Source organism: Oncorhynchus nerka, linkage group LG15, assembly GCF_034236695.1.
Source record: "Oncorhynchus nerka isolate Pitt River linkage group LG15, Oner_Uvic_2.0, whole genome shotgun sequence".
Taxonomy (NCBI): Eukaryota; Metazoa; Chordata; class Actinopteri; order Salmoniformes; family Salmonidae; genus Oncorhynchus; species Oncorhynchus nerka.
The window spans coordinates 19579507-19593423 of record NC_088410.1 but is presented as its reverse complement, the minus strand read 5'-3'; the positions used below and the strand labels follow the sequence as shown (position 1 = coordinate 19593423).

Here is a 13917-nt window from a genome sequence, read left to right as displayed (position 1 = left end):
AACTTACAGGAAAAAGCCGAGTGATCCACAGATAACCCAGGTGAGCAGTCCAGTGGCGTGTGTGGTCTCTGTCAGAACCGGGACCTGACAGTGGGGACACGTCATCTGGCCGGGTACGTCTCTTAGCAGCGGCTGCTGCATCACCACCACCTGGGTTACTGTAGGGAGAGGAGAATACTGGTTAGAACCAGATAGAACTGGTCAGAACTGGATATAACTTCATAGAATTGGATAGAACTGGACAGGAATAGAAAGAATCCCCACCACCCGGGTTACTGTAGGGAGAAGAAAATACTGGTCAGAACTGGATAGAACTCAATAGAATGGGATAGAACTGGACAGAACCAGACAGAGCTAGATAGAACTGGATAGAACTCAATAGAATGGGATAGACGGGTCAGAACTGGACAGAACCAGGCAGCGCTAGATAGAACAGGATAGAACAACTTAGGCCCCCAAAAAATTGTGTCGCTTGTTGTTAGTTCTATATTTCAAACCCCTACAGAGGAAGAGGATTCGAGGGGTTGCTAAGGCTGGGTGTTGCTAGGGCCAGGACGTCCAGCCAATACCTTGTGTGTGTACAACTTGGTTCTCGTTTTTCACTGGGTACTGTGAATACTAAAATAAGGAACCGATTGAGGTAGTTTTGGTCCGACAGTTTGGAGTTGTTTCAGTGAGTGTGTGTGTGACTCACCGCTGGGGACGTTTGTAGGTTGTGCCATGCCCGTGCCGTATTGGGGAGGTGGTGGGTACATGCCGGGTTGGGGACCTGATCAATAAGGGATAAATAAATACATCAATACACTGTGTAATTTATCACAAACCCAGGGATACAGAGTGGTTGGCCAGCGTTATGGGAGCACAAACCCAGAGATACAGAGTGGTTGGCCAGCGTTATGGGAGCACAAACCCAGGGATACAGAGTGGTTGGCCAGCGTTATGGGAGCACAAACCCAGGGATACAGAGTGGTTGGCCAGCATTATGGGACCACAAACCCAGGGATACAGAGTGGTTGGCCAGCGTTATGGGAGCACAAAACCAGAGATACAGAGTGGTTGGCCAGAATTATGGGAGCACAAACCCAGGGATACAGAGTGGTTGGCCAGCATTATGGGACCACAAACCCAGGGATACAGAGTGGTTGGTCAGCATTATGGGACCACAAACCCAGGGATACAGAGTGGTTGGTCAGCTTTATGGGACCACAAACCCAGGGATACAGAGTGGTTGGTCAGCATTATGGGACCACAAACCCAGGGATACAGAGTGGTTGGTCAGCTTTATGGGACCACAAACCCAGGGATACAGAGTGGTTGGCCAGCATTATGGGACCACAAACCCAGGGATACAGAGTGGTTGGCTAGCATTATGGGACCACAAACCCATGGATACAGAGTGGTTGGCCAGCATTATGGGACCACAAACCCAGGGATACAGAGTGGTTGGTCAGCTTTATGGGACCACAAACCCAGGGATACAGAGTGGTTGGCCAGCATTATGGGACCACAAACCCAGGGATACAGAGTGGTTGGCCAGGGTTATGGGAACACAAACCCAGGGATACAGAGTGGTTGGTCAGCCTTATGGGACCACAAACCCAGGGATACAGAGTGGATGGCCAGCATTATGGGACCACAAACCCATGGATACAGAATGGTTGGCCAGGGTTATGGGAACACAAACCCAGGGATACAGAGTGGTTGGCCAGCATTATGGGACCACAAACCCAGGGATACAGAGTGGTTGGCCAGGGTTATGGGAACACAAACCCAGGGATACAGAGTGGTTGTCCAGCCCTTAACAATGATGTTCATGACATCTATAGCTATTGTGACACACACATCGGCTGTCCCCATAGGAGCACCCTTTTCGGTTCCAGGAAGAACCCTTTAAGGTTCCAAGAAGAACCCTTTTCGGTTCCAGGAAGAACCCTTTCAGGTTCCATGAAGGTTCTAGATGGCGCCTTATTTTCTAAGAGTGTAAGCTTAAACTGTCCCTAAGAGTATCAGTGTAGATCTGATCTCTTACCTCCCTGGAAGCCAGGCTGAGGGGGGTAGGCTGTTCCCCCCCCACTTCCCTGGTAGCCCGCCGGGGGGCCTGGGTAGGGGGGAGCAGACAAGTCCTGGGGGGGTCCATACTGGCTCTTCTCCATACTGTCTGGGGTGGGTTTGAGAGAGAGAGAGAGAGACAGAGAGAGAGAGGAAGAAAGTGAGCACAGACACAGTGAGCACACCTTATGAAAATATCACATTGAGAAAACATATGTCTCTGCCCCCACCTTCTCTCCCCCCTATAATACACAGTACAGTATGTCATCTGGAATCAGCTATAATACACAGTACAGTATGTCATCTGGAATCAGCTATAATACACAGTACAGTATGTCATCTGGAATCAGCTATAATACACAGTACAGTATGTCATCTGGAATCAGCTATAATACACAGTACAGTATGTCATCTGGAATCAGCTATAATACACAGTACAGTATGTCATCTGGAATCAGCTATAATACACAGTACAGTATGTCATCTGGAATCAGCTATAATACACAGTACAGTATGTCATCTGGAATCAGCTATAATACACAGTGCAGTATGTCATCTGGAATCAGTTATAATACACAGTGCAGTATGTCATCTGGAATCAGCTATAATACACAGCACAGTATGTCATCTGGAATCAGCTATAATACACAGTGCAGTATGTCATCTGGAATCAGCTATAATACACAGTACAGTATGTCATCTGGAATCAGCTATAATACACAGTACAGTATGTCATCTGGAATCAGCTATAATACACAGTACAGTATGTCATCTGGAATCAGCTATAATACATCACATCATCTAAACATAATTGATCTATGAGGTCTCCCTTAGCAAACAGGTATTTTGATCCAAATGGGACTTCCTGGTTCAATGAATGTTAAAAAAATAAATACACTTTCTAACCTCCTGATTCATTCTAACCTCAGGCTCATCAATAACCTTTACTTACAGTAACCAGGTCAGTCGTTAAAAACAAACTATTATAAGGAAATGCATAGATTATACTACAGCGCTATACATACAGTGCATTCAGAAAGTATTCAGACCCCTTGACCTTTTCCACATTTATTCAAATTACAGCATTATTCTAAAATTGATTAAATTTGAAAAAATCATCCGAAATCTACACACGATACCCCATAATGACATCACAATACCCCATAACGACAAAGCAAAAACAGGTTCTTAAAAATGTTTGCATTTTTAAGAAACAAAACTGAAATACCTTATTTACATAAGTATTCAGACCCTTTGCTATGAAATTGACTCGAAATTGAGCTCCGGTGCATCCTGTTTGTATTGATCATCCTTGAAATGTTTCTACAACTTGATTGGAGTCCACCTGTGGTAAATTCAATTGATTGGACATGGTTTGGAAAGGCACACACCTGTCTAAATAAGGTTTCACAGTTGACAGTGCATGTCATAGCAAAAACCAAGCCATGAGGACGAAGGAATTGTCCGTAGAGCTCCGAGACAGGATTGTGTCGAGGCACAGATCTGGGGAAGGGTACCAAAAACATGTCTGCAGCATTGAAGGTCACCAAGAACACAGTGGCCTCCATCATTCATAAATAGAAGAAGATTGGAACCATCAAGACTCTTGATAGAGCTGGCCGCCCGGCCAAACTGAGCAATCGGGGGAGAAGGGCCTTGGTCAGGGAGGTGAAGAAGAACCAGATGGTCACTCTGTCAGAGCTCTAGATTTCCTCTGTGGAGATGGGAGAACCTTCCAGAAGGACAACCATCTCTGCAGCACCCCACGAATCAGGCCTTTATGGTAGAGTGGGCAGATGGAAGCACTCAGTAAAATGCACATGACAGCCCGCTTGGAGTTTACCAAAAGGCACCTAAAGGACTCAGACCATCAGAAACAAGATTCTCTGGACTGATGAAACCAAGATTGAACTCTTTGGTCTGAATGCCAAGCGTCACGTCTGGAGGAAACCTAGCACCATACCTACGGTTTTCAGCGGCAGGGACTGCAAGGCAAAGATTAATGGAGCAAAGTACAGAGAGATCCTTGATGAAATCCTGATCCAGAGGGCTCAGGAACTCAGACTGGGGTGAAGGTTCACCTTCCAACAGGACAACGACCCTAAGTACACAGTCAAGACAACGCAGGAGTGGCTTCGGGACAAGACTCTGAATGTCCTTGAGTGGCCCAGACTTGAACCCAATCGAACATCTTTGGTGAGACCTGGAAATAGCTGTGCAGCGACACTCCCCATCCAACCTGACAGAGCTTTAGAGGATCTGCAGAGAGGAATGAGAGGAATACAGGTGTGGAGCGACACTCCCCATCCAACCTGACACAGCTTTAGAGGATCTGTAGAGAGGAATGAGAGGAATACAGGTGTGGAGCGACACTCCCCATCCAACCTGACACAGCTTTAGAGGATCTGTAGAGAGGAATGAGAGGAATACAGGTGTGGAGCGACACTCCCCATCCAACCTGACACAGCTTTAGAGGATCTGTAGAGAGGAATGAGAGGAATACAGGTGTGGAGCGACACTCCCCATCCAACCTGACAGAGTTTTAGAGGATCTGCAGAGAGGAATGAGAGGAATACAGGTGTGGAGCGACACTCCCCATCCAACCTGACAGAGCTTTAGAGGATCTGCAGAGAGGAATGAGAGGAATACAGGTGTGGAGCGACACTCCCCATCCAACCTGACAGAGTTTTAGAGGATCTGCAGAGAGGAATGAGAGGAATACAGGTGTGGAGCGACACTCCCCATCCAACCTGACACAGCTTTAGAGGATCTGTAGAGAGGAATGAGAGGAATACAGGTGTGGAGCGACACTCCCCATCCAACCTGACAGAGCTTTAGAGGATCTGCAGAGAGGAATGAGAGGAATACGGGTGTGGAGCGACACTCCCCATCCAACCTGACAGAGTTTTAGAGGAACTGCAGAGAGGAATGAGAGGAATACAGGTGTGCTAAACTTGTAGCGTCAAACCCAAGAAGACCTGAGGCTGTAATCGCTGCCAAAGGTGCTTCAACAAAGTACTGAGTAAAGGCTCTGAATACTGATGTAAATGTGATATGTTCATTTGTTTTTGTTTTTATACATTAGCTAACATTTCTAAAAAACTGTTTTTGCTTTGTCATTGTGGGGTATTATGTGCAGATTGATGAGGGGAAAACGATTTAATCAATTTAAGAATAGGGCTGTAATGTAACAAAATGTGGAAAAAGTCAAGGGTTCTGAATGCTCTGTATGAGTTCATCCCAAATGACACACTATTTCCCATGTGGGCCCTGGTCAAAAGCAGGGCACTAAATATGAACCATTAGCCATTTGGGACAAAGCCTATGCGTAAATGTTATACAGCATCATGTAGTTGATGATGGTGTTGTTATGAAGCTGTAACGGTGGCTTATCTGTTGGACTTTGTTCCACGGGATCATGAGGAAGTGAGGTAGAGTTGTTTAGTGTGTGTGTGTTTTGCGGGGAGCTGCTGCTGTTGCAGAAGAAACATCAGCCTGCGCAGAGAAGCACGAGATTGAACCTCACTCAACTGTCTAGTTTCCCCCGTTAGGTACCACTTTACTGTGGGAATTGGGATCGAATCAACGCAATTATTAGCTACTTTCAATCAAACATACCGAAACAAAACCAACGATTCAAGAGACTTTGTTGTAGACAGAACTCAACAGAGTAGGATTCTATTGCATTGACATGCACATACTCTAGTCTAAACAGACCGGTGCGCCGTAACCAATCAGAGCTGCAGTAAGGCCTATATGCAAATAAACCACTACCATACATGTGCCATTCACGTTGAACGTGACTGTCTTTACAGAATCAGCGGTCGTGAGTAGATGAGCTGTTTTGAGATCATATTCTTTGCTCGTTGGTGAGTTCTTAGCCCAGTTATAGATCAGTTGTAATCCTCAATGGGGGAGTGTTTGTTTCCTACAAGACACAACACGTGTGCATTTCTAGACGTCTTTGAAAAGTGACTCAGGTAAAGAACTTTTTTGTCTTAAAGGGGCAGTATTGTATTTTGTTGTATTTGTCAGATTTTCTGTAATAATGGTATGGGAATAAAATGGTTTCTTGCATCAAACGACTCAACAACATTTTCAGTCACCTCCTTGTCTGAAGGACAAGTGGATAAACAGGTTCATGTCAACCAGCCCTGAATGTGTTTTTCAAACGTCTCATAGAATGTAGCCTACATTGAACACCACAGAATGTGGCCTACATTGAACACCACACATTGGCTGCTACTGTAGGCTGAATGATAGAACAGCTATTTCCATGTTAAAATATTATGGGATGCATTTTCTCCATTGTTTTTGATGGTAGGCCCCTCTGGTAGTCCTACATTATGATCAAATAGTAGTCTACTTGATCACTGTTAAAACCAGGGGCGCAACTTTGGTTTTAGAAGTGGGGGGGACATAATTGTATTATTTTTATCCACTCAGATAAACACTCCAAACAACCTACCTGACCGCTCGGAGGCGTCCGCATGGTCCTAACGCACACCGTTGCCTCGTTTTGTATCACATTTCAATGATAAAACTGGGGGGGACTAAATGGAATTTCAGAATGTGGGGGGACATGTCCCCAGTAAAGTTGCGCCCCTGGTTAAAACTAACTTAAAGTGGGTACAGCCTCAGTGGTCACAGTAAACGTGCGCCAGAAGTTGCACAGAATGTTGAAGTTTACGCTCAGCAGACCTGAAATTTGCTCAGTGATGAAAACATTTGAGGGAACAGTCTATTCCCTATATACTGTCATTCACTACTTTTAACCGGAGTCCTATGGGCCCTGATCAACAGTAGTACACCACCCTATGGGCCCTGGTCAACAGTAGTACACTACCCTATGGGCCCTGGTCAACAGTAGTACACTACCCTATGGGCCCTGATCAACAGTAGTACACTACCCTACACTACCCTATGGGCCCTGGTCAACAGTAGTACACTACCCTATGGGCCCTGGTCAACAGTAGTACACTACCCTATGGGCCCTGGTCAACAGTAGTACACTACCCTATGGGCCCTGGTCAACAGTAGTATTCTACCCTATGGGCCCTGGTCAACAGTAGTATTCTACCCTATGGGCCCTGGTCAACAGTAGTATTCTACCCTATGGGCCCTGGTCAACAGTAGTATTCTACCCTATGGGCCCTGGTCAACAGTGGGTTAAATATAATTAAAGACACCCATTTCAGGAAGTGTTTTGAATTTTAAATACAGCTGTTCCCATAAAGCTTTTTAAATTAGTAGCTTCTACTCTTCAATCTATTGAGAAGTAATTGAATATATATATTTTTTCAGATTACTTCCTGAACTGACTGATTTCAATTCGAATTGACCCCAAACCTGACCTTTACTATACCCATTTACCATGGGCAGGAACCATAACTCTCACACCCTAGTCAGTTAAACATTTACACAAGGATTCATTTTCATTTCCTTAATCCAACATCCCACAGAACAGCTGGACATTGCCCCATAATGGGCCCTGGGTATTCTACCCTGTCATGGTTTGGTTAGCTATCAAATTCACTGATGTGTGAAGTACAGTTTTCCCCTCTGTCTGTGTGTACACATCTAACAGAGCTGTCTGTGTGTACACATCTAACAGAGCTGTCTGTGTGTACACATCTAACAGAGCTGTCTGTGTGTACACATCTAACAGAGCTGTCTGTGTGTACACATCTAACAGAGCTGTCTGTGTGTACACATCTAACAGAGCTGTCTGTGTGTACCGTCTGTGTGTACACATCTAACAGAGCCGTCTGTCTGTGTGTACACATCTAACAGAGCTGTCTGTGTCTGTGTACACATCTAACAGAGCTGTCTGTGTGTACACATCTAACAGAGCTGTCTGTGTGTACACATCTAACAGAGCTGTCTGTGTGTACACATCTAACAGAGCTGTCTGTGTGTACACATCTAACAGAGCTGTCTGTGTGTACACATCTAACAGAGCTGTCTGTGTGTACACATCTAACAGAGCTGTCTGTGTGTACACATCTAACAGAGCTGTCTGTGTGTACACATCTAACAGAGCTGTCTGTGTGTACACATCTAACAGAGCTGTCTGTGTGTACACATCTAACAGAGCTGTCTGTGTGTACACATCTAACAGAGCTGTCTGTGTGTACACATCTAACAGAGCTGTCTGTGTGTACACATCTAACAGAGCTGTCTGTGTACACATCTAACAGAGCTGTCTGTGTGTACACATCTAACAGAGCTGTCTGTGTGTACACATCTAACAGAGCTGTCTGTGTGTACACATCTAATAGAGCTGTCTGGGTGTACACATCTAACAGAGCTGTCTGGGTGTACACATCTAACAGAGCTGTCTGTGTGTACACATCTAACAGAGCTGTCTGTGTGTACACATCTAATAGAGCTGTCTGTGTGTACACATCTAACAGCGCTGTCTGTGTGTACACATCTAACAGCGCTGTCTGTGTGTACACATCTAACAGAGATGTCTGTGTGTACACATCTAACAGAGCTGTCAAACATTAGGCACCAAGACAGAGTTAGAAGGTAGGGTGACTGGTGCTGTTTTCTCTAAACCGATTTAAAAACACCCCTCTTCTAACAAGTATTTTCTTTCTCACGTAGCAACACACACAAAACAAACACAGATATTCCTAGTCATACACACAATTCTTTCATATTTTATTATATCCTCCAAAGAAGCACTCTGAAACCCCCCAACTCAGAGCACCATTTCCCAGCCACGAGCAGAGCAACAGCCCCTTACCTTTTTGGAGTCCTGGAGGAGACGAGGTACTGTGGACTGGAGCCCTGGAGGAGACGAGGTACTGTGGACTGGAGCCCTGGAGGAGACGAGGTACTGTGGACTGGAGCCCTGGAGGAGACGAGGTACTGTGGACTGTGTGGAGCTAAAGAATAGAGCTGCTACTCCCTCGAGACAGTGAGAAAGTGAACCAGGTAGGAGAGTGAGAACGACACACACAGAGGGGAGGAGTCAGGCAGATGAGGTAACAACGTTATCTGAAGTGGCTGAATAGTGAACACAAGCCCGATGGAAAATAACTCCACCCGTTGGTCAATCACTAGTTCCAGTGTAATTGCATCATCACTGTGTGACGACGAATCCCAGTATAAAAGTAAACAGGAAATTCCACTCACACCAGGAGCATTTCACAAATGATATTGAGCCCTGGTCAAAAGTAGTGCACTCCTGTATCTAGGGAACATGGTGTCATTTGGGACACAGGCCTGAAGACTCTGATTCCCATCAATAGACCAGAGACCTCAGACTCACTAAAGGGTTTTAAAGTGAAGAGGTGGAGGGGTGTGAATATGCTGTGTTCGTGTGTGTGTGTGTGTTAGCGTGTGTGTGTTTTGAGGGGAAATTGTGGCTGTGGTGAGTTAAGCTGTTTATAGTTCTCGATAAACAACGTCGTGGTTGGAAAATATGTTTGTTAGTGAGAAGACAGAAGACCTAGTAGCCATGCATTAAATGCATGAGCAGCCTATTATCACCATGACTCATCCTCAGTTAGACTATTAGAACGTTAGGCAGACCAGACAGTCATTTCTTTACTAACATTGGTCCATTGGTGTTAAAAAAAGGTCATTAGAACACCTAACATAGGCCTATTTTCAGGTGAATACATTTGAGAAAAGTGTGTGTGTTCATCCATCCACCATTCGTTGTTTCCTGAGAATGTAAACTGAAGAAAAATATAAACGTAACATGCAACCATTTCAACAGTTTACTGAGTTACAGGAAATCAGTCAGGAAATCAGTCAATTGAAATAAATGTATTAGGCTCTAACCTATGGACTTCATATGACTGGGCAGGGGTGCAGCCATAGACGGGCCTGGAAGAGCATAGGACCACCTACTTGGGAGCCAGGCCCAGCCAATCAGAATGATTTGTTCCCCCACAAAAAGGCTTTATTACAGACAGAAATAGTCCTCAATTTCATCAGCTGTCTGGGTGGCTGGTCTCAGACGATCCTGCAGGTGAAGAACCCAGATGTGGAGGTCCTGGTCTGGTGTGGTTATTCAACATTCTGCCATATTGTCTAAAACAATGTTGGAGGTGGTTTATGGTAGAGAAATTAACATTAAATTATCTGGCAACAGCTCTGGTGAACATTCCTTCAGTCAGCATGCCAATTGCATGCTCCCTCAAAACTTGAGACATCTGTGGCATTGCACACATACACTTGTATCCCTCCTCCGGCTTGGCTACTGCGGGGTACCGTTCAGAGGAATGGCAACACGGAGGAATGGCACTTCAAGCATTTCTCTACCCTTCACCAGGTGGTTACAGACTGAAACAACGCAAAGAGGATTCGCCATGAGTCCAAAACACTGGATACGGAGACTCTGCGCACCCAAGCTGAGGGGACGCGGCACCTGGGAGAGAGACTGCAGCATATCCACTTCTGGAAGTCGGAGCTGCAGCGGCACATCGAGAAGCTGGTGGCCGAGACAGACCTCCTCCTGGGGCAGAAGAGGAGGCTGTTGAAGGCGCTGGACGCCACCGAGATCCCGTTCGCCATCGCCACGGATAACCTAACCTGTCGGGAACGGCGACCGCGTAGAAGAGGAACTGCTGATGATACAAAAATAACATTGACTTGTCTTTGCTCTAGTTCACCAAAATACTTGTATCGTTATTAAATGTTGCCTAGACGTAATTTCACTAGAAACCAATCTGAAAATAAGGTGATGGTTGTGTTTGTGTACCGCAGGAGGTGGAGTTGATCAGGAGCACCCAGGCTCTGTTGAAGAGAACGCTGAGTCAGGCTGTCAATCAAATCAAGTGAGTGTCACAATGAAACAATAAGGGGGTTTATTTATCAAAACTTGGATGATACAAATTATGACAAGCAAATAAATGTAAGTGCTTTAAAATATACCAAGGGCTAAATGACTTGAAAAACGAACTGTCCTATAAAGTATTAACGTTAAAAAGAACTACGCTATAACGTGCAGGAACAGAACGTACATAAACCAAAAATCAACTCTGATGGGACGTTCCATTATAAGGGGAGTGGCCAGCTCCAAGGCAAGTCTGCAAACCGACAAGTTTTACATTTCTACAATAATGTTAACGTTAAATATAAGCATTATTTTATCAACAGTATACAATATCAATGTATAACTGTACTTCGCTATTTTAAACTCGTCAAAGGGAAAAATAGTTCCACTGGGGTGAACAGAGGGTGGGCATTTCCCAACGCCCTTCCGGAACCGTATTTTAACCCTGGGATTCAGGTCGGACCTCCTTTATCAGCACACCGTGGCATCCATCACTGCTGAGGAATAGACGTAAACAAGACATTACTTTGAACTGTGACTTTACTTGAGAATGATAATGGTTCAATTATAACAATGACTGTTACCACGTAAACTATGAAGCGTGCACGCAACATAAACAATGATAGCAAATGTTAAACTGTATTTCTGCAATACAGTTACGTATGGGATATAAGAAACAAGCTGTGTGTCGCGTTGTCATTTATATAAAATTAACATGATATTTGTTGTGGCCTGTGTACACTTGCACGCGGTAAACTACCGCGTGGCTCGCTTGTGGGCATGCTGGCAGCAGCAGTTCTGTTGTGCAACAAAGATCTGGTTATTAAATGGGTAAATAGTTCAATCTATTCTCCATTAACAGTGAAGTAGTGTGCTCTAACCCGCTCTGGTGACAAACGTCGCTGCCCTGTTTCTAATCGTCCATATTGCAGCTGGGAGAACCTATTCAAGTAAGTAAATACACGTTGGGAAAAAGACTATACCCGTGTTCGAATAACATACTGTATACTTAATGAGTGTATATACTATTAGTTAATTTTAGGAAACTGTAAACGAACGGTATCCTTACAATTTGGAAGTTGATTCTGTTACTATGCAACTTCATGTTAATGAAACAAATGACAAGACCTTAAGACTTAAAACGACTATACCGCCAAACTAAGAATGACGTGAATAATCAAGTCAATAGGTTGCGTATGTAAATTCACTCTCTACTCCGATTTCAGAATGTAACCGATGTGAAATGGCTGGTTAGTGGTGGTGCTAATAGCGTTTCAATCGGCGACGTCACTCGCTCTGAGACCTTTTGTCTCGACGCGATGGGCAACGATGCTTCGAGGGTGACTGTTGTGTGCAGAGGGTCCCCGGTTCGAGCGAGGGTACGGACGAAAGTTATACTGTTACAAGAGCATCGCGCCATAGATAAGGGCGAGTAATGAAGTAGCTAGCCAATGTTAGCTTGGGTGCTTGACTGCTATTGCGAGTCCAGTGTGCGCTCTGAACGCTTCGAGAGCAAAACGCAATTTACGAACACACAGTTGGGTAGTTAGATAGCATATAAAGTATTTAATATACTGGAAAGTTCGATGTATTAGTAGCCAACTAACGTAACTTAACTAGTTAACATACGGTACATAGTGCTGTATTGATATGCTATGCGGTTCGTAAGGATAGCGTAACTAACAAATCGTCTGGCAACATGTGTAACTTATTTGAAAATTAATTACTTTATTACATTCCTCGAAATTTCCTTAACATTTGCCATAATTAGTTAAAGCAATGAATTCGTATCTTTTCTCGTCGGACTTCGCCCGCATATTTTCCGCCATTTTGTTCAAATCTGAAAACGTTGGAGCCTATTTTCTGAAGAACTGCATTATGGGCCATAAAAGCACGGAAGTGTCCACTGCTTGTATACTTTGTAAATATTTTGGTGAATGGAGTACGAAATGCGGGAACTTTTGGTAGACTAACTATACCCATACTATGACCAATAAGCGTGCTACAGGCAATTTACTTCACAAATAAAAAATTCATTTTTTGCCTTAGTGCCACTCAGCTGATTCAAATGATCAAGTCATCATCAAGCTTCAAGTAGTATTTACGTATTCATTTGTGACGCTATCCTTGATATGATCCTGCTGTCATCACATGCTACACATGCATCTATCCAATGTTATAAGATATATTATACTTTGTAATCCACAATGACCTTGTGGTGTAAAAGTCTAATGACATTATCTTCCATATTCCTACAATGCCTTGCAACTTGAAATTTCTTCAAAACGATTGCCTACAGTTACTGTGTAGGGCACTGCACAGTTGGGTGACCAGGGCCATCTGGTCTCGTGGGGGGATTTCAGGCATCTGTGAAGACTACCTGTGTCCTGCATAACTTCATGATGATGAGCAGGAGGGGACCTGCAGCGCTCCGCCGTGTGCCAGAGGAGAGGTCTGCTGCTCTGCAGGATGTTGCCAGGATGGGGGCCAACAACGCAGCACAGGAGGCAATCGGTGTGCAGGAGACCTTCACCTCCTACTTCTTCACAAAGGATGCTGTTCCCTGGCAACACCATAGACTACACTATGCTCAACCAAAGCCATCCACATCGCAAAAAGAGTATTCTTCCATTTACTTAGCTATGTCAACTGCAGTTATTCAATTTCCAGTTTCTCTTCCTTTGATTTCTACTTTGCGGGTGAGGGTGCTATTTAGGTAGGAGTGGTGTCTGTACAAAAACAAAACAGACTCTCACCCATTTTGAAAACATTTAGAACAATTAGACACCCTATAAGCCACACCTACACACTTGTCTATTGCTATAAAGAATAGTTAACACACCTCACACAGGCCTTTTTTTCAGGTGAATACGTTTTAGAAAAAAATATTAAAGTGTGTGTTTCTGGAAAAAGGGCCACTAATTGTCTCAAAAGTCCATTATTATTGACTGTTAAAACAATTATTGTTCATCAATAAAAGGGGCAATCCGCAGTTAATATAACTTGTGATTAGTTCAACTGTTGTACCCCATCAGAACCCAAAATATAAGCTTGTTTTGCTCCAATGTTGT

General features: G+C 44.3%; 1 protein-coding gene and 1 long non-coding RNA gene across 4 annotated transcripts in view; one reads left to right on the top strand and one right to left on the bottom strand.

The window, feature by feature from the left end:
• LOC115127162 (lipopolysaccharide-induced tumor necrosis factor-alpha factor homolog) overlaps positions 1-8887 on the bottom strand; it is a 10462-nt gene extending 1575 nt beyond the window's left edge. Inside the window, exons 1-4 of one of the 2 annotated variants that reach the window (XM_065001201.1) lie at positions 8804-8887; positions 2030-2158; positions 695-769; positions 8-158 (exon numbers count right to left, since the gene is read on the bottom strand). In XM_065001201.1, the coding sequence (XP_064857273.1) occupies positions 8-158; positions 695-769; positions 2030-2153 (350 nt within the window). In that variant the 5' untranslated portion in view covers positions 2154-2158; positions 8804-8887. The remainder of the gene's footprint in view (positions 1-7; positions 159-694; positions 770-2029; positions 2159-8803) is intronic. The other variant, XM_065001202.1, reaches the window with a different exon arrangement.
• LOC135560106 (uncharacterized) lies at positions 4536-13764 on the top strand. 2 transcript variants are annotated; one of them, XR_010458700.1, is made up of 4 exons: positions 4536-6029; positions 8737-8994; positions 10777-10847; positions 13146-13764. It is a non-coding gene; the product is annotated as an uncharacterized LOC135560106 (long non-coding RNA). The 2 variants fall into 2 exon arrangements; XR_010458701.1 differs by having other exon boundaries at positions 4537-6029; positions 13210-13764.
• Positions 13765-13917: the final 153 nt, after the last annotated feature.